Here is a 21,428-nt window from a genome sequence, read left to right on the forward strand (position 1 = left end):
GGCTGGGGGGTCTAGAACAAGGGGCCACAGTCTCAGGACACGGGGTAGGCCGTTTAGGACTGAGATGAGGAGAAACCTCTTCACTCAGTGGGCGGTGAACTGGTGGAATTCTGTAGAGGCCAAGTCACTGAATATATTTAAGAAGGAAATAGATAGATTTCTAGACACTAAATGTGTCAAAGGGTATGGGGAGAGAGAGGGAGTATGGCGTTGAGATAGAGGATCAGCCATGATCCTATTGAATGGCACAGAGCAGGTCGATGGGCCAAATAGCCTACTCCTGCTCCTATTTTCTATGTTCCTATGTTTCTATACGTTGGGCGCAGGCCTCTTCCACTGCCAATTAAATCGGAGTGGTGGTGGGTTGTGGCCCTTAATTGGATATTAATTGCCCACTTAAGGGCCTCAATTGGGTCCACCCACCGCCTGCCCCCACCCCTGCTCGTAAAATTGTGGCACTGTGCCCTAATTTATGGGCCCACCTGCCTGCGAGTCGCCTGTAAAATTCAGCCCCATATATCTTTTTGAAAGCTATTGGTCTCTATGGGGATCATAGCGACAGGAAGTGAGATTTTAAATCAGTCAAATCCCATTCACTTACAGTGAATTGGCCCAATGACTTTAAGCTTATGTCCGCTGCATTTCCAACACTGATTACAATTTTTCCCATTTTCTCCCAAAGGTGTGGAGTGTAGATGGAGTACAGTTCCATGGAAGGCTCATAGGGAGCATAAACACCAGCATACACATGATGGGCTAAACAGTCTGTTTCCATGCTGTAAATTCAATGTACTATGTAGTATCAAGTGGATGGAAGTGTTATGAAGGCAGGTCTCTGGGATAACAGCAGACAGGTTGTAATAAGATCCTGGAGTTTAACTACAATTCTGCACCTCTTCCAGTGTAACATGGTTACCAAAGATTTTAGCTGAGAGGGGCCCTTGTCTTCACAGGATGCAGTCGGAACTACAAACAAAGAAAGGCCGGGATTTTCTGGCCCTTTTGTGGCAGGACCCACTGTGGGGGATGCGGCCACCCAGCCAAAAGTCCATTGACTTTTGGTGGGACTGGACAATCCCGGCGGCAGGTGGGGCTAGAGAATCCCCCCTTAAGTCTCATGTACAATTCTTGAAATGTTCCGTTGGTGACAATATTTTCCACAGTTTACGTACTGGTGCCCATGAAAAATAGACCTGAAGATCGTGCAACCCAGGGGAATGAAAAAAGGATTGAGGGTGGAATTTTGTCAGCGTCACACCATTACTGATGGCAGGCCTGGAAGTGGATGCCACTTCTACTCTCTTCCCTTTCCCTGTTTCTGATGCGACTACAATTAAAATTTAAAGTGCCGGCAGCGTACATGGGAGACGTGCAATTCCGCAGAGACGGAAGCTTTCCAGTGGTGAAACCCACTGTCAGCTGACAATGCAGCAGCTGCGGGTGGGCTATAAAAGGGCCTCCTGGTCACACGGGGAGGCTCTGCATTACGGTCAAAACTTTCCTGTTATTTGTTGAGCCTAACTTATCCAGAGAGCTAAACATACTGGCACACCTCATGGCTGACACGCATTGATGGCTACAGGGGAGTTATGGACATTTCCTTTATTGTGGAAGAAACAATGTTGTGTTTTTTGTTCATTCTTTATTGAATGTTCAACTTAGTGTCCAGTGTTGAACTCGCCACTCTGTGGGACATGGCTGCACTTGCAGGCTCAGCTGGCCCTCCAGTCTATGCATTGTAAAGGACATTGTCCGAGATCACTCTCAGAAGGAATAATTATAATGTTGTAGGTGAACTCAAAGCCCTGTAAGGACTCTGCCAGACAACAACCTGAGATGGACCCACATGTAGACAGTACTGACACCGCCCCCCATTTTCTTACCTTGACTAAGTATCCACGCACCACACCCAGGACACCAAGCCCTTCCCACTTCAGTACCCCATACTCCTGATCCCACCTTCTGTCCTCCCTTGGATCCCTCTTCTATTCATCCATGCCCCTGACCCCACCCTCTGTTCTCCCTTGTATCCCTCTTCCACTCCTCCGTGCTCCCATCCCCACTCCACCCCACCCCCTCACCCCTGACTCATCCTTGCCAGTTTTGAGCCCCCATGCAAGCGGCCATTCTCCTGCTCACCTCCCTTGGGCCTTGGAGTTCAACGAGGAAAACCTTTGATTTCAGACAGAACTACACAAAGCCGACTGGTGCACACCATCTTTAAACAAACGTGAACTGGTTGCGACAAGATTCTCACGCGCTGCTGACTTCACCTCGAAAGTAGGAATTTATTTAAGAAAGGTTCTATGCTAATGAGTATTCATGTATCGTATGGGGTTGACTGAATTAGGCAGGATGCAAAATTTCCATTTCCTGATAGCAGGTTGCGATACAGAGTCAGTGGCGTGTTTGTGGTGTATCAGACTAAAATGTATTAAAGTGGAAACCCGCCACAGGCCAGTGTGAGGCCCTATATGCCACAAACATGCCACTGATGTTACCTCTGCATCGCAACTCGTTATCAGGAAATAGAAATTTCGCATCCCACTTAAATCACTCATCCCGCACAGCACGTTTCCCGTTCTTCCATAAAGTTCCCTCCCTAACTGTGTGCTAATCCCTCCAGGTATCATGTATTGAACCACCCACACCCTTTCCACACCAAACCCGTCTGGAACACTGTAAATGCCAGAATAGATCAAGTAATGCAGTTCACTGTCAAAAGTGTGTCACAGGAACTACTGAATTATCTGCAAAACCATGCCCTGGTCCTGGATCTGTGGGGCCTACAAGGTAATAAAATATAAAGAGCCTGCATATATTTAGCATAAGAGAAAGGAAAGACTTTGGCAGGGGGGTGGGTTGGGGGTGTTATATGTTGGTTATGACTGGCTAAGGAACAATTGCTCACACATAGCTTTGTCTGAACAATGACTGGTTTATTGGAAGAACATAACTATTTACAGATCTTTGTTTATACTCATGCATGGGATGTGGGTGTCGCTGGCTAGGCCAGCATTTATTACCCATCCCTAATTGCCCTTGTTCAGAGGGCATTTAAGAGTTAGCCACATTGCTGTATGTCTGAAGTCACATGTAGGCCAGACCGGGTAAGAATGGCAGATTTCCTTCCCCAAAGAGCATTAGTGAACCAGATGGGTTTTTCTGACAATCGGCAATGGTTTCATGGTCATCATCAGACCTTTAATTCCAGACTATAGGTGTTACTCAGTCTAAGCAATGAGCATCCTCCGTCTTGACTCTTGGTGATGTATGTCTTACATCATCATGTGGGCGGTACTGTTTTTCCAAACCCACACATTAACCCTTTCAACCCTGAACACCCTAGTACTACAGGGGGCATAGGGGGCTTGCGAGAGGATGGGCTTCATTTCACAGTTTGACATCCTGAGAAAGAGCAATTTAAAGCTGGAAAATTCCATCCGCTCAAGGTTCTTGGTTTAGATCAAGACTAATGAATGGAACAAAAATTCTTTGAGCTAACGTAGGATTGAAGGGTGAGTCCACAGGACATTGTTGTGGGGAATCAGTTCGCAAGGAAAGGTAGCCTTTATGAAGCAGGCATCCCACTTACTTGCATTTAGCATCACCGTAGTCACATTCTAGTAACGCTGCTTGTTAATTGTATATTAATTGTATTTAATTATCTGCAGGTGAAGGGTATTTCTTGGGATTTTATTTGAGCAGATAAAAAGGAGACACTTGCTGAAACTATGGATGGTTGAGTTAGAAGGCATATGCTCATAATGTTTCACTCTGCAAATAAATATAAGGCTAAGTAAAGATCTAAAGGTGTAAATGTAAAATTTAAAATAAAATTTAAAGATTTAAAAATGCCCACCAAGCCTGCTAGATAACCCAGGGGCACTTTGGAAGAGAGAATCTATAGGTCTTAACTGGTGCGGGTTTTTACAGTGTAATTCCAAACTACACAGTTGAACGACACCAGTAACAACATTGTCCTTGCTGGGCCTATTGACTTAATTCACGGAAAGTCTTTGGCAGTAAATAGCAGTTTGTTTTTCTATCACTGTATGTCAATTACTGTCCTGTGGGGTCAACATGTTGGTCAACTCCAACGAGAGTGAGTATCAGGATTGTAACTGAGTTCTATTTTGCTGCTTTTTCATGTTTTGAAGAAGGTTGTATTGGAATCAGTTCCTCTTTGGGTGAGGTTGAACTCACTGATGAAGGCAGCATCATTATTGACGATGTGACACCACGACTGCCCAGTAGTGTGGTAAGTACACTTCACTTTTTCCTAAAGTATATCCCAGTAGATTTCCTTTTGGTGCTTCAGCATAGCTACACAGTCACTGAAGCTGACCCACATAACACATAAACAGAAGGTTGAGAATGAGTTCACTTCAGCCTCATAAATGGCGTTGTCCCTACTGCCTCCTTGAGGGGGGCTGCATTAGCAAGAGAGAGGTTAAAGCAGCAGGAATTGCCATCATCTGTGTGGAAATGGTCTGTTTGCTTTTTGAGTGGATTGTTGTAAATTTGTAACATGTAAACTGAGCAAATAAATTTGCATTTATGGCAATTTGCCAATGGCACAAGGATTGGTGGTAATGTGGACCAGAGCGTACAATTACAAAGAGACATTGATGGCTTAAATAATCAAAATGGCTAATTAAGTGTTAGCCTTTATAAATTGAGGGCTGGAGTATAAAAGGGAGGAAGTTTTGCTACACAAGGCCTTGGCGAGACCACATCTGGAGTACTGTATATAGTCCTTTGCAGGGAACATTTAGAAAGTATATATTGACCTGGGAAGGAAGCAGCACAGACTCACCAGGATGTTATCAGGGCTCCAAGGGTGAGATTATGAGGAAAGATTGCGTAAGTTTGGTCCATAACTTCTGATGGAGTGGCAATTGAGTCAGATTGCCTCTGCGCTCGAAATTACTTGGAAATCCAGGCAACCCGATCTTGCCTGGCCTTCTGACTCAGGCCGGGCAAGATCTGTGCAGTGCAGCCCTCTCCCAGGGCCGAGCATCGAGAACTGTAGAGCTGCAGCAAGTAAACCATGCCCCCTTTTTTACAGCACTAGCTGCCGTAAACCAGGTAAGATTAAAGATCCAGCCAAGTTTAAATGTCTTTGACAAGCCAGGTAGAAGGTAAGTGTGTAAAGTTATAAGGTAAGTGGGTAGGATTTGTGCGTGGGACTGGGGTGGGGGTGGGGGTGCGGTTGGTTGGGAGCTGGGCCGGTGGGGGGGGCGAGGTCAGGAATTGGGCCCTGTGGGGTGGGAGGGTTGTGAGCCGGGCCCTGGGGGTGCTGGTAGGTGAGTTGGGAATCAGGCCCGAGGGGTGGCGGTGAGGGTCAGGAGCCTCTGGGTGCGGGGAGGTGGTAGTAGGGTCCTGGGGGGCATGGGCAGGGAGAGAGTCAGGCCTGGGATGGGGTGGGGGGGGAGTACTGTAAGAGGTTTAGGGAATGACGGAGTCCCATGGAGATCGGGGGGTGGGGAGACCCATGGAGGTCGGGGGGGGGTGGGGTTTGTCCCATAGGGTTCACAGGGCTAATGGAGGCTGGGGGGAGGTCAGTACAATAGTTACGCAGAACTAGAAGTGGTTTTAATTCTTCTAACCTTTTCTGGGTAACTACTGGTGTAACCCCAGTCGGAACCATCTGAAGTTACGATTTAAATGGCATTTTCAGATGGTTCCCAGTGCAGGGCAAATGCCCATCAGAAGTTTGAAGTTCCTGGGCAACTGCCATGCAGTCCTTACCTGGTGGGGGGTTGCTGTTGGGTGGTTTGGGGGTTCCCCAGTGCATCTTTGAGGTGCCCCCCAGATACACTGCCCTGGAGCTCGGACGTTATGGCCCTACATAAATTAGGGTTGTACTCTGTGGAATATATAGAAGATTAAGGGTGATATACTTGAGGGTTTTTAAGATGTTGAAAGGATTGATAAGGTAAACAGAGGGAAACTATCTCTGCAGGTGGGGAGTCTAGGGAAAGGATGCTTTACCTTAAAACCAGATCAAAGTTAGGGAAATACCTCTTCGCACTAGTTCTGAGATGGTCCTTCTTGTCTGTGGACTCTAGGCATGGTTCTTGGTTACTGGACAGGCTGTAGTCATAAAACAAAAATAAAAATACCTGGAAAAACTCAGCAGGTCTGGCAACATCTGCGGAGAGGAACACAGTTAATGTTTCGAGTCCGTTTGATTCTTCAACAGAACTAAGTAAAAATAGAAAAGAGGTGAAATATAAGCTGGTTTAAGGGGGTGGGGTGTAGAGCTGGATAGAGGGCCAGTGATAGGTGAAGATAGCCAAAAGATGTCATAGACAAAAGAACAAAGAGGTGTTGAAGGTGGTGATATTATCTAAGGAATGTGCTAATTAAGGGTAGAAAGCAGGACAAGCAAGGTACAGATAGCCCTAGAGGGGGTGGGGTGAAGGGAAGAGATCGAAATAGGCTAAAAGGTAGAGATAAAACAATGGATGGAAATTCATTTTAAAATAATGGAAATAGGTGGGAAAAGAAAAATCTATATAAATTATTGGAAAAAAAAGGTAGGGGGGGATCGGAAAGGGGGTGGGGATGGAGGAGAAAGTTCATGATCTAAAATTGTTGAACTCGATATTCAGTCCGGAAGGCTGTAAAGTGCCTAGTCGGAAGATGAGGTGCTGTTCCTCCAGTTTGCGTTGAGCTTCACTGAAACAATGCAGCAGGCCAAGGATGGACATGTGGGCATGAGAGCAGGGTGGAGTGTTGAAATGGCAAGCGACAGGGAGGTCTGGGTCATGCTTGCGGACAGACCGAAGGTGTTCTGCAAAACGGTCACCCAGTCTGCGTTTGGTCTCTCCAATGTAGAGGAAACCGCATTGGGAGCAACGAATGCAGTAGACTAAATTGAGGGAAGTGCAAGCGAAATGTTGCTTCACTTGAAAGGAGTGTTTGGGCCCTTGGACGGTGAGGAGAGGGGAAGTAAAGGGGCAGGTGTTGCACCATACTCTGGTATCTGCTTAATGCTTGTTTATTAGTACCAGATCTAAGCAGGTTACAGAGTAGGCATGTCGCTCCTGACCATGGTGTTCTACCTCTCTTTCTCGAGGGTCTAACACTGACTGATGTCAGTGAAACATCATCATCTATGTCACATATTCCATCTGTTAACCCTTTATACTACAACAGAAAGTGTGGTGGAAGTGTGGAGCACACTCCCATAAGAAGCACTAAATGGTACGTAGAAGGTCCCAACTTGGAGCCAAAGCAGCTGCTATTTTAGCCTTGGTGGTGCTTCTAAATGCTGGACCATACGTCATGATACAGCTTAGAAGTTATTTTCTACTGCTTCGTAAAAATAAAACTCAACAACACTGTAATTCGATCAAATCGATCTATTATTGCCAAACATCCAAAAAAACAAGATGGTTTGAATCTCTGTATTTTGTTCTCGACAAGCTGCACATTTTTGTTAAAATTATGGAAGGAATTGCTGGCTGACCAGATTACGTTTGTAGTACGCAAGTTCTGCAGGAAACTTAATAAAGGTTGGAAAACTAATAAACATTGACTGCATTCCGTACAATATCTCAAGATCAAATTTTCTGCCCAATTGCAGGAGATAGGGGATGACCAGCTCTCCGAACTTTACATCAAGTTATCAAAGTTGGAGCAAGAGATTGAACTTCTGAGAGATGTCAACAGAACCTTAAGAGAAGACAATGTTACCATGAAGGACACCTTAAAGAAAATGATAAGTGATGGTATGCAAAACTTGCAGAATGTATTTGGCTCAGTGCAAATCATCTCAGGCCAACAGCCAACACTCCCTCTGTATTAATATTCCATTTCCCGCAATGAGCACCACCAAGCATAAGGTCAAAACCTAGTTAACATAAACCATGGAGAATAAAATCGAATTTTGCAACTTCCTTCCCACACACAATAATCCAAAAAATATGTAAACAGCGTTAAGCCATTCAGCCCCGTTTATCCATTCTACCAGGTAGTGGCTAATGTGCAAATGTCTCCATTCACCCACTTCCATTCCATATCCCCTGATACTCTTACCTAACAGAAGTATATTGGTCTCAGTTTTAAAATTTTCAATTGACCCAGTATTCACAACCTTTTGGAGCAGTGGATTCCAAATTTCCAATACCCTTTCTGTGGAAAAAACTGCTGCCTGATTTCACTCTTAAATGGGCGAAACTCAAATTTTCAGATTATGCCTTTCTCGTGCTGCGTTCCCCCACCAGAGAGAATAGTTTATTTGTATCCGCGGTACCTGATTTGAATTCCTTTGTCATCTTAACATTATGAGTTAGATCACCCCTGCAGCTTCCAAACTCAAAGGAATACAAACCAGGGTTAGATAACTTGTCCTTTAACCCTTTCAGCCCTGGTATAATTCTGGGAAATCTGCACTGTGCCCCAAGGCCAATATAATCGTAATGGTATAAAAACAGAAAATGCTGGAAAAACTCAGCCGGTCTGACAGCATCTGTGGAGAGAGAAACAGAGTTAACGTTTCGAGTCCGTATGACCCTTCTTCAGAGCCCTGAAGAACTCAAAACAGTCTCGATACAGGCTCAAAACATTAACTCTGTTTCTCTCCCCACAGACCTGCTGAGTTTTTCCAGCATTTTCTGTTTTTATTTCAGGTTTCCAGCATTTGCAGTATTTTTCTTTTATCTTATTTTCGTTATGGTGGTGGTTACAGAACGTGTCTTTTTTAATACATTCACGGGATGTGGGCTTCGCTGGCTGGGCCAGCATTTATTGCCCATCCCTAGTTGCCCTTGAGAAGGTGGTGGTGAGCTGCCTTCTTGAACCGCTGCAGTCGATGTGGTGTAGGTACACCCACAGTGCTGTTAGGGAGGGAGTTCAAGGATTTTGATCCAGCAACAGTGAAGGAACAGTGATACATTTCCAAGTCAGAATGGTGAGTGGCTTGGAGGGGAACTTCCACGTGGTGGTGTTCCCATGTGTTTGCTACCCTTGCCCATCTAGATGGTAGTGGTCGTTTTAGGAAATCTTCATAGTCTTATGTATGTTAACGTCAAGTCTTTATTAATTACTTTGTAACTATGTACATGTATACAGTAAAGGGTACAAGCAAGAAGCCACCTCCATATATAGGTGGCCAGAGACATATATACATGTCTCTGGCCAGCACTACATTGACCCTACATCTGGGTCATGTACCTTCTTACATCACTGTGTGATTGGTACTGTATTCAGTCGCAGATTAACCCTGTATATACCAGACCATTATATCACACCTCCCCCAAGTCTTTATCCCATGGATATAGAGTTACACTAGTTTACTTCAAGTCTTACATTGTTGTAAGTCTTTTGCATTTACCTTATTGTTACAACATTAATGCTATTCCAACATTATTGCTATTACTGTATGACCATTATTACAACATTCTCACTACCCCATCTCCCCCTTTCAAGTCCTTGAAGTTAGAGGTCCAGGTGGTAGGAGGCCTAATAACCCTTCCACATCTCGTTCGACGACCTGTCGGAGGAGTGGTAGGCTCTGTTGGTTCTGATCTTGCTGTTGGCTTGGAGGTTGGACTGACATTTGAGTATGCTTTCACCCTTTTCTTCCGTTGCATAATGTTGACCCATACCCGGTTGGTTTGGCTGTTGCATTGAACGCTGTGACTCTCGATCGCTTCTTGTGGGGTGGACGAACATGGTATTTGTCTCCTTGGCACTGTTTTTTCTTCTTCTTTCTCCATGTGGGCCATCTCGAAGCCCTGTGAGGCCTGAGGAAGAGCGTTCCTGTGGCAAGAAGAAGGTTTAGTGGTATGCTGACCTCTGTGTTTTGCTGTTGGTGGTGAAAGACTGGTACCAGGTTCCACCATCCCTTATAGTTATGGTACGCTGGCTGGAAGTTGCCATGTATGCACAGTGGTTGCTGTGTCGACCAGCTGTACCCTCATTGTAGTCAGAGGTAGAGGCTTCTCAGACTGCAGATCATTCTCTGGTGCCACTTCCACTGGAGGTGTCCCGTGGGCAGTAGGTTAGTCTTAACACTGGGGACTTTCCGGGACCTGGAACGATAATGGACATGCCCACTCCACTAAGGGAGGAGAGATCGAAGGTGAAATCCAAGTCTGAATACTCTTTAGGGTTTGAGTACTCAGGACCGTGCTATCCTGATTGGATAACAACAGTAGTAGCCTTGTCCTCCTCCCCCATCTGGGGAAGATCCAGGGTGACCCAGGCATCACTGCTCAGGAGAGAGAAAGGCTGGTTACGGATGACAGACTTCAGCTCAAAGATCTGTTTGCTGTCGTACCTCAGTGTTTCCAGGATCATGCTGATGCCACCGGGAGTCGGACTCCCTTTGCCCCGTAAAGTGGAATGTCCGTTGTTTGAAACCAGAGGTCTTTGAGCCATGGTTCCTTCTCTGACAGGATTGTCACGCTGGCACCAGAATCTAATGTAAAATTTGTTAGATGACTATTTACCAGGATGTCAGCATCCAAAACGAAGAACCACAATCTTTGACCTCACCCAAGCAGCATGGCTGTGTCTCTTCTGGGTTTTTGGTCTCAACTCTCATGGATTATCTTTGGGCTATCTGTGTGATGCTGAGGTTTTGACTTGTACAGTTTACTGAAGTGTCCCTGTCAGTTGCAGTGGGAGCATTGGGCTGTACTGGCAGGACGCTGATCCCTCCTGTGAGGGTGCTTCACACCGCAGCACTGGTAAGGCCGTTCTACAGGGTGGTTCAGGAATTGTTTTCCCTGACTTGGATTGTCCCTGCATCTTTGTGATCTGATAAGCTGGACTGAGGGTTGGCTTTGCCCCATGTTGTATTCTCTGCCCGTAGGATGGTCCTGTGTTGCTCACGTATCTCCAACAGTCTAACTAGCTGGATTGCCTTGTCTAGGATAAGATGATCTTTAGATTGTAGGGAGGGCAGAGAGTATATCATCTGCAACACTCACCACGATTCTGTCTCAGGTGAGCTCAGATTTTAAATTTCCATATTCACATCCCTCTGCCATCTTGAGTTTATGAGATCATTTATGAAGGAATTGACAGGTCCCCAGGCTGGTGGATCCTCTTATTGAATTTAGCTCTTTCTAATATTTTGTTGGATCTCAAGTTGAAATAAACGCAAAAGGATTTTAAAACCTCCTCAAATTTGACGGATGACTCATTAATATCCCGTCGTGCAATGATGTCATCTGCAATTGGCCCAGTTGAGTAAAGAAGTGTGTTTACTTGTTCCTCTGCTGATTTTTCTTTAAACCTGAAGCGATAGCTGTATTTTAAAAATCTTTCCCTCCAAAGACACCAATTTTGTGACTGGTCTGGGCCTTGAATGAGTCCCAGTGGAGCTTATAGACGTCCAAGATGGTGTCATTGATCACTGCAGGAAAATGGATTTCCCGCACTTGCTGGTTTTGGCGGTCTTTGCAAAATGGCAGCACCCCGCTTCTGGAAGAAGAACTTTTAACAATGGCTGTGTGGGCCGGCTGTCTGTCAACTTGATTTATTCAGTGATGTAGCATTGAAATGCTAGACCTCTTGTTGTTCAGCAGAACTGTGGACCTAAAACCTCTATTGTACAGAATGTTAGACCACATCTGGACTACTGCATTCAGGTTGGGCACTGACCCTCAGGAATGATATATTTGTAGTATAAATTAACCGCAGGCTTGCTGTTTAAGGGTTCAGATGGTTGTGAGGTTCCCTAGAGTTGAGTAAGTTAATTATTAAATTATTTTCTTTCCTTTCAACTCAGAGGCCACGTGTTGAGGCTTAGAGTCGGAGATCATGATTAGCGATGGGTTTCGTTCAAACAGTGCTTCTGTTTAGTGAATTAGTAAAAGGGTTTCGCAGGACTGGCTGCAGCCCAGAAGTTAAAAGGATTTAGTTCACCCTTGCTATGGACTCTGCATGCTGAAACTCCACTTCCAAGGGAGATTCTATGGAACCTTCTGCCTTTAGCTTCCAGGTTCTTCTGTCTGGAGCTTTATCTGTTGAATTACTTCGTTGTCCGTAGTTTCAGTTGGAGCTTCTTTCAGTTCAGAATCCATTGAAGATTTTCTTTTCCTTAGTTTTTATTTCAGGGTTCTTGTGAGGTTGAGGAATTTTGATCCTGAGCTGACACCATGTTGTAATGGTGTTGGTTACAGAATGTGTCTGTTAAGGAAGTCTTTGTGATCTTCTGTATGTTTACAGCAAGTCTTTATTAACTACTTTGTAACTATGTACATATATGCAGTAAAGGCTACAAGCAAAGAGCTGTCTCCATCTCTAGGTCTTAACATGTCTCTGGCCAATACCACACTGACCCTAGATCTGGGTCATGTGCCTTTTTACATCATTGTGTGGGCGGTACTGTACTCAGTCCCAAATTAGCCCTGTATATACCACACCCTTATACTACAAATATATCCTTCCAGAGGGTCATTGCCCAACCTGAAAGTGATACCCCAGATGTGGTCTAACATTCTGTACAATAGAGGTTTCAGGTCCACAGTTCTGCCAAACAACAAAAGGTCTAGCATTTTCTATAAGACAGAGAGAAAAGAAATACAATAGATTAATTTCCAGAACCTTTAAACAATGGAACTTCTGTACTTTTCCATCCAACAATCCCAGAGGTTCATAAAATACCAATGTAATAGGTAATCACTGCTCACTAATCTACATTGCCTCATTCCATACCTTCTCCGCCAATATAAGCACAGATGCAAGTAGACGCTTTTCTCAAGAAGCTCATCCTTCCACAGAAATTATGGTATCAAAGAGTGCGGCTTTTCACCTCAGTTGCTTCACAAGAAGTAACTTTGTCATGGCTAGTAGCCACAGACAAAGTTGCCGGAATCATGAAGCCTAACCATTTGTTTACCCACCCTCTCAGCTTCAGGGTAGAATCTGGAAAAACATGTACGGAGAATGAAAAGAACAGATATTTCTATTTAGCCTATTAATGAATTGAACTATAAACATGATAAAGTTAGGGTTGGGGGGGATGCAACTTTGAAGAGTCTGCGTTAATAGAGCACGGGTCTTGCAAGGGGGATGAACAGAAAATTCAACCTGGGTCCCCATTGATTTTCATGGTGGAATCCCATTATAAAGCAAGCTGCCAGTGCACCTCACACTCACCAAAAGGCAGGAGAATGGCTGGGACGCCCTCTTGTGAAATGTTTAGCATTGAATCAAAAATGTGGAGCAGAAGGTTAGATGGGGTTTGGATCCTACAGGAGCAAGTGTGTAACATTTCAGGTGGCTTTTAGTGACCACCAACAAAACTCCCCATTCAGCTTCATAGAAACAGGAGGAGGCCATTTAGCCTCTTGACCCTGTTCCGCCATCCAATTCGATCATGTATGACCTTTATCTTAACCTCATCTGCCTGCCTTAGCTCCACGTCCTTTAATACCCTTGCTTAACACACATCTGTCAATCTCAGTTTTGAAATTTTTAATTGACCCTCTGCTCTTTGGAAGAGAGTTCCAGATTCCTACCACCCTTTGTGTGAAGAAGTGCTTGCTGGTATCACCCCCCTCATGACCTCATCCTTGAACATCCGAGCTCTAATTTTAAGGTAGCAATTGAGGCTCCTTTGAACTAACGCTGAAAATGGTTGCCTCTCAAACTGTATGGCTGACAGGCAGTGAGTGGCAGGAATTGGTGGCAGTCAGGTGGGCAAATAGGAAAATTACTTCTGGGCCCTTGACACCTATTTGTATATATGTATGAAGCCTCCACCTGTTTCCAGTAGGAGCCTCAGACAGTGCAGGTTCACCCAAAAATGGGGCAGAGTGCTAACCTAGCAGTTAGTCACTACCCACTACTTGATTTTGACCCCTCGGCCATTCCTTTTTTTGAACACAAATGTGGCAGTAATGACCTGATATAAAAATATGCTGGAAATACTCAGCAGGTCAGACAGCATCTGCGGAGAGGAATAGAGTTTCTCGGACTGAATACCCTTCATCAGAACCGAGGAAAGGGAAATGTAATAGGTTGTGAACAAGTGAAAGCGGTCGGGAGAATGGGAGACCACAAGGGAAGGTCGGTAACAGGGTGGAGGGAAGGAGGGATTAAATGACAGAAGTTTTCATGGTACAAAAGCCAAAGGGAGTGGTAATGGGACAGGTAAAGAAATAGAAGTCGTGCCTAGATGAAGCATCACTGCAGTATTTCGCTTTTGTGGTAGTGACATGAATTTGTGTCTGACTTCTTGGTGTCACTTTGCTTTACTCTAGCCCCAAGGAAGTCTCTCCAGCATATGAACATACAAGCCTTTGGCACTAAGGGTACACCCAAGGCCAGTTATGAAGTTGAATTTGCCAAGGCTCTTAAAGCATTTTACCAAAGCATGAACAGGGTTCGAAGCCAACTGCTGGGATTGAGGCGGCATCGACCACCGGTACGTTTGGTGCAAGTTCAATTCTCAAACCTGCTTGGTTGTACATTCCACAATTGAAGCCAAGTCTAAATGGGATATGGGCCTTGCAGGACATATTGATTCACCATTGCCCATCTGCTCCGTGACAATGTAAGTGTTTGTGAGTGCATTTCCCACCACTGCAGGTTCCCGATCTTAGCTGTGCTGTGGTGGGAGGTGGTAAGCCTACGTCACACAATGTGGCCAGTATTTCCATCAAGTCACACATTATGGGCTGGATGGTGGGCTCGCCACACCCTAGCATAAATTTCGGGGGCGAGCCTGCCTTGGCTTGGCTGGCTTGCTCGGCTTTAATTTTTCAGGCGATGGCCCTTTAACGAGTATGAGGCGGGGCTTTCTGTCCACCTCCAGGAGGGTGTGGCTCCCCGTACAGCTGCTAGCCAATCGGAGGCTGGCAGCTCTGCACACCAGCAGCGCCAAGTAAGTGCAGTGGTCACTGCTGATGCTGCAGGTAGGCTAAGGCAGTGGCAGTCAGAGAAGGACCCAGACATTCAGCTAAGTCCAAGATCTCGCCGGGGTCAGGCTAACAGGTCCCAGTGAGTGGGGTGGGGGGGGGCATGTGGGACAGGGCAGTGGGGAGGCAAAACTGTGTAGGGGGGGCCTCCGATTGACACAGGGGACCCAGGAAGGAGACACAAAAACAAAAAATGCTGGAAAAACCCAGCAGGTCTGACAGCATCTGTGGAGAGAAAGAGTTAACGTTTTGGGTCCTTATGACTCTCCTTCAGAGCTAAAGAGAAGTAAAAATGTGGTGAAATTTACACTGCTTAAGGGGCGTGGAGCAGGTGGAGCTGGATAGAAGGCCAGCAATAGGTGGAGGCAAAGGAGAGATTGCCAAAGATGTCATAAACAAAAGGTCAAAGGGGTGTTGATGGTGGTGGTACTGGCTAAAGCTGGTGCTGATGGTGACGGAAAGGGTAGAAAGCAGAATGTGATAATAGCAGGACAAGGGTAAGCACTCTGGAAAGAACAACATGAACAAGTGTCAGGCAGCCCTAGTGGCGGGAAAAAAGATCGAAAATAGGCTAAAAAGTGGGGATAAAACAATGAATAGAAATGAAAATAAATTTTTCAAAACAATAAAAATAAGTGGAAAAAAATAAAAATTCAAAAATAAAAATGAATATTGAATAGAGGGGATAACAAAAGTGTGAAGATGGAGGAGAGAGTTCATGGTCTGAAGTTGTTGAACTCAGTGTTAAGTCCGGAAGGCGGTAAAGTGCCTAGTCGGAAGATGAGGTGCTGTTCCTCCAGTTTGCGTTGGGCTTCACTGGAACAATGCAGCAGGCCAAGGACGGACATGTGGGCTTCACCTGCACCTCCTTCAATTCCTCAGCATTCGCTGCTCCCAATGCAGTCTCCTCTACATTGGAGAGACCAAACGCAGACTAGGTGACTGCTTTGCAGAACACCTTCGGTCTGTCCGCAAGCATTACCCAGACCTCCCTGTCGCTTGCCATTTCAACACTCCACCCTGCTCTCATGCCCACATGTCCGTCCTTGGCCTGCTGCATTGTTCCAGTGAAGCCCCACGCAAACTGGAGGAACAGCACCTCATCTTCCATTTAGGCACTTTACAGTCTGACGGACTTAACATTGAGTTCAACAACTTCAGACAATGAACTCTCTCCTCCAACCACACTCCTTTTTTGTTCCCTCTTTTCAATATTCATTTTTATTTTTTTCCACTTATTTTTATTAATTTTTAAAATTTATTTTCATTTCCATTCATTGTTTTATCCCCACTTTTTAGTCTATTTTCGATCTTTTTTCCCACCACATTCCCCTACCCCCACCACACCCCCACTAGGGCCATCTGTCACTTGCTCATGTTGTTCTTTCCAGAGTGCTTACCCTTGTCTGGCTATTATCACATTCTGCTTTCTATCCTTTATGTCACCATTAGCACCTCCTTTAGCCAGTACCACCACCATTAACACCTCTTTGACCTTTTGTTTATGACATCTTTGGTAATCTCTCCTTTGCCTCCACCTATTGCTGGCCTTCTATCCAGCTTCACTTGCTCCACCCCCCTTTAAAGAGTATAAATTTCACCACATTTTTACTTCTCTTTAGCTCTAAAGGAGAGTCATATGGACTGGAAACGTTAACTCCGACTTTCTCTCCACAGATGCTGTCGGACCTGCTGCGTTTTTCCAGCATTTTTTGTTTTTGTTTCAGATTTCCAGCATCTGCAGTATTTTGCCTTTATCAGGAAGTAGGCACCCCTGTTTCACTGACCAGCAGCCCGCAGGGTTAAACCTGCCAGGCTATATGCTGGGCACAGACCTGTCTCACCGCTTGTTGTGCCGGAACAGCGGCGGCATGGGGCCCTTAATTGGGCATTAATTTGCCACTTTAACGGCTCATTTGGGCCAATGGGCAGGCAGCCCACTCGTTGCCTCTCCAACTGCCCATAAAATCGTGGATCAGTGGGGGCGGCTGGATCAGTGGTGGGTACACCACCCATAGCACAGCACCCTAATTTGCAGGTGCACCCGCCTGTTTTTCCGCCTGTGGGTAGCCTGTAAAATTCACCCTGTACACGTACTTTTCCATATCTGCGACAATTTGAGTTCATACGTGTTAACCTGTGTGTTTCAGGATGAAGATGATGTCGACAGACTGCGAATGTATCTAGACAAGCAAACTCGGGTAATAAAGGACTTGGGCGAGTCCTTTGAATTGTGCATGAACACTCTGAAGAATGACGTCAGCCACATTATTAAGAAAAAGAAGGAGCACACCCTGTGGAGCTCTGTGACAAAGTGAAGCCAGCTCTATGCTCTGCACAGTGAACCCTCGCTAGGGGAAATGAAGAAGGCAGATACTGATCCCTCTTTCCAAAACAAAGTTGTTTTTCTTTTACATGGTTGGAAAAGTCCAGCTCTCTGTTCAATGATAACAGTGGCATAACCACTTACTCTTTTTTTTTATCTCAAAGGGGGCATCTCACCCTCCCCATCTCTGTAACCTCCTACAACCCTCTGAGATCTCTGCGTTTCTCCCACTCTGGCCATTTGTGCATCTCTGGCTTCCTTCGGTCCACCAGTGACTGCAGTGCCCACCACCGTCTGGGCCCTAAGTTCTGTAATTCCCTCCCTAAGCCTCTCTCAGCCTTTAAGACTCTCCTTAAAACCTTGAGCAAGCTTTTGGTGACTTGTTCTAATGTCTCCTTCCTTGGCTCGGTGCCAGTTTTTGTCTGATGATGCCCTGTGAAGCACCTTAGGATGTTTTGCTTCGTTAAGGATGCTATATAAATGCAGGTTGTTTTTTTTTTGCTGTTGTTGTAAAGGAGATCATTTTAAGTGCCTGACAATGGAGCCTTACTCCACTGCAGTACAGGCTGATAACATCACCCTCGTTGTTCAAAGGTTAATGTAATCACAAATGTTTGAAGGTAAAGGTTAGTTGTCAGGTGATGCACCCATATTTGTTTAAGTAGCATTTCATTTTCTGAAGTCTTCCTTCCCTCTCTAAATTTGCCTTTGCTTTCTCTGTGTCCAGTTCACTAAAGTGAAGTAAAACTCAACGCAGTACAAACAAGAGGCTGTCAATGCAAAGAATCTTTCAACAATATATAGCTTCTGATTGATCTCAAGGCCTGACAAGACAACTTCCCCACAGGCCGTATCTGAGCAGCAATCTTAAAGGGGCTGGCCAGGTTCACAATTAAAAATCTCAACCATGCTTCACCTGAGCAATGGCACAGGAGATGAGATTTAACAGAACTCGTAAAATAGTAATAAATCATCACTGGGCAACTAACAACATGTTAAGAAAAAGTTAGTCCTCTGGTTTGTTCTGATTTTGATAACCTGGTCCCTCTGGATGGGAAGTTACAAGCAGCTTCTGCTACTGAGAATCCCTCAGCAATTAGCCTCTGCTTTACCTCAGGAATTCCTCATTTGGATCACTTGCCCAAACGAAGTATTGGAGGGTATTAAGGAATGGGCAAAGTTGAATACAACTCCACTGAAGATCACAACTGTGCTCCAAGACCCTAGATTACCCTCTGAGCAACAGCTTGGTACCCTTACTACCAGATACTAGAAATAAAAACTAAGTTGGAAATAGGTGGTGGGCACTGCCGTCACTGGTGGACCGAAGGAAGCCAGAGATGCACAAATGGCCTGAGTGGGAGAAATAGCAGGACATTCAGCAGCTGAACTAGAATAATCTGACTTCTTTAACTGAATGCCAATATTGTAGACCCTATCAGCTGTAGACAGGAGGCTATTTTACACCTATTCAATTATATCCTGTTTCAGTAAGGGATTCCTGCTAAATGAATAAACTAAACAACTCACTTACTGAGAATAGGCTGTACCAGAGAGAAGACTGTAAAGAGCAGGAGCAGGTTACAGTAAGCAGTACTGTTGCTCAGCTTGAACTGTTTTTCTGGTTAAGATACTTGGCATACATTTTTGTCTTATTAAAATTTTTAAATAAAAGTTTGGAGTGAAAGAGTTTAAGGGTTTTACAATCAACATAATGATCAGTGCTCGCTGATCATTTCTAGAGGTGGCATTTAGCTATTGCTTGTTGTGATTTAATAACCATTTATCAAAGGTTTCTAACTTCCACCTACTGAAAATTTTACAATTTAATTGTGACACAAAATACTCAGTACAAAAACAGTGCCTTGGTTAGGAACAGCAATAGGGAATAAGACCTAACAAAAGAAATTAAGAATAGCATTGGAGTTCACCATGATAAACCACCAAGAGACTCAGGTACAGGCTATGATTGTTTATTAATTATTCAAGCGTACGCAGGGCAGTCCAAGACAGGTAAAAAGTTACAAGTGTTCCCTCCTTGAGTCACATACACATATTCTAATCTTCTCAGTTTACTTCTTCATGCTTCTCCGGTCTCAGTTACTTGTTTCCCTTCTGCACATACATCAAGCGTTGTTCTCATCCATGCAAGACCATCATACCTTGCTGATTGTGCTGGACCCTGGGCCTCCTTGGTCTCCAACACCCACTGGCCTTGCTCTTTGTTTTACTAGCTTGCCTGTCTCATTTCTTAATTGTTGTCTAAAACACATCTGCTACTCTCCCGTTCTGCTTATATGTTATTTTTACTAAAAGACACTTCTAACTAAAATCGTTTAACCTTTTCTATAGCATTAGATCCAAAGAAGAGTCATATCAGTTGCTAGAAAAGGTAACAAGCCTGAGGATTGGGAGCGGTTTTGAATTCAGCAAAGGAGGACCAAGCGATTGATTAAGAGGGGAAAATAGAGTATGAGAATAAACTTGCAAGGAACCTAAAAGCGAACTATAAAAGCCCCTGTAATGTGTAAAAAGAAAACGATTAGTGAAGACAAATGTAGGTCCCTTACAGTCCAAAACAGGACAATTTATAATGGAGAACAAGGAAATGGCAGAGCAATTAAACAGCTACCATGGTTCCGTCTTCACAAGACACAAGTAACTTCCCAGAAATACTAGGGATCCAAGGATCTAGTGAGAAGGAGAAGTTGAAGGAAATTAGTGTTAGTGCAAAAATAGTGCTGGAGAAATTAATGGGACTGAAAGCTGATAAATCCCTGGGCCTAATAATCCACATCCCAGGGTACAAACGGAGGTGGCTATGGAAATAGTGGATGCACTGGTTGTCATCTTCCAAAATTCTGTAGATTCTGGAACAGGTCCGGCAGATTGGAGGATGGTAAATGTACCCCCACTATTTAAAAAAGGAGGGAGGGAGAAAACAGTGAATTACAGACCAGTTAGCCTAACATCAGTAGTAGGGAGAATGATAGAGTCTATTATAAAGGATGTGATAACAGGACACTTAGAAAATATCATTGGAATGACAAAGTCAACATAGATTTATGAAAGGGAAATCATGTTTGACAAACCTACTGGAGTTTTTTGAGGATGTAACTGGCAGAATAGATAAGGGAGAACTAGTGGATGTGGCATATTTGAATTTTCAAAAAACTTTTGATAAAGTCTCACATAAGAGGTTAGTGTGCAAAATTAAAGCACATGGGATAGGGGGTAATATATTGTCACAGATTGAGAATTGGTTAACAGACAGGAAACAGAGAGTAGGTATAAGTGGGTCTTTTTCGGAGTGGCAGGCAGTAACTACTGGGGTACTGCAGGGATCAGTGCTTGGGCTCCAACTATTCACAATACCAACCAATGATTTGGATGAGGGAACCAAATGTAATATTTCCAAGTTTGCTGACGACACAAAACTAGGTGGGAATGTGAGTGGTGAGGAGGATGTAAAGGGAATTTAGACAATTTGAGCGAGTGGGCAAATACATGGCAGATGCAGTATAACGTGGATAAGTGTGAAGTTATCCACTTTGGTAAGAAGAACAGAATGGCAGAGTATTATTCAAATGGTGATAGATTGGGAAATGTTGATGCACAAAGGAACCTGGGTGTCTTTGTACACCAAACACTGAAAGCAAGCATGCAGGTGCAGCAAGCAGTTAAGAAGGCAAATGGTAAGTTGGCCTTTATTGTGAGAGCACTTTTTAAAAATTCATTCGCGGGATGTGGGTTTCGCTGGCTGGGCCAGCATTTATTACCCATCCCTAGTTGCCCTTGAGAAGGTGGTGGTGAGCTGCCTTCTTGAACCATGTGGTGTAGGTACACCCACAGTGCTGTTGGGAAGGGAGTTCCAGGATCTTGACCCAGCGACAGTGAAGGAACGGTGATATAATTCCAAGCTAGGACGGTGAGTGACTTGGAGGGGAACTTGCAGGTGGTAGTGTTCCCATCTATTTGCTACCCTTGTCCTTCTAGATGGCAGTGGCCGTGGGTTTGGAAGGTGCTGTTGAAGAAGCCTTGGTGAATTCCTGCAGTGGATCTTGTAGATGGTACACACGGCTGCTACTGTGCGTCGGTGGTGGAGGGAGCGAATGTTTGTGGATGTGGTGCCAAATCCAGCAGCTGCTTTGTCCTGGATGGTGCCGAGCTTCTTGAGTGTTGTGGGAGCTGCACTCATCCACGCAAGTGGCAAA

The 21,428-nt window shown here is 44.7% G+C and overlaps 1 protein-coding gene across 1 annotated transcript in view; it reads left to right on the forward strand.

Annotated features, from left to right (window-relative positions):
* The window catches only part of kif28 (kinesin family member 28), a 66,799-nt gene extending 49,576 nt beyond the window's left edge, over positions 1-17,223 (forward strand). The window contains exons 19-23 of the mRNA XM_078557618.1: positions 2,627-2,793; positions 4,161-4,261; positions 7,598-7,742; positions 14,232-14,395; positions 17,039-17,223. Coding sequence (XP_078413744.1) covers positions 2,627-2,793; positions 4,161-4,261; positions 7,598-7,742; positions 14,232-14,395; positions 17,039-17,206 — 745 coding nt within the window. The 3' untranslated portion in view covers positions 17,207-17,223. The remainder of the gene's footprint in view (positions 1-2,626; positions 2,794-4,160; positions 4,262-7,597; positions 7,743-14,231; positions 14,396-17,038) is intronic.
* The last annotated feature ends 4,205 nt before the right edge of the window (positions 17,224-21,428 follow it).

This window comes from Cetorhinus maximus, chromosome 14 (assembly GCF_964194155.1).
Source record: "Cetorhinus maximus chromosome 14, sCetMax3.hap1.1, whole genome shotgun sequence".
In the NCBI taxonomy this organism is placed as follows: Eukaryota; Metazoa; Chordata; class Chondrichthyes; order Lamniformes; family Cetorhinidae; genus Cetorhinus; species Cetorhinus maximus.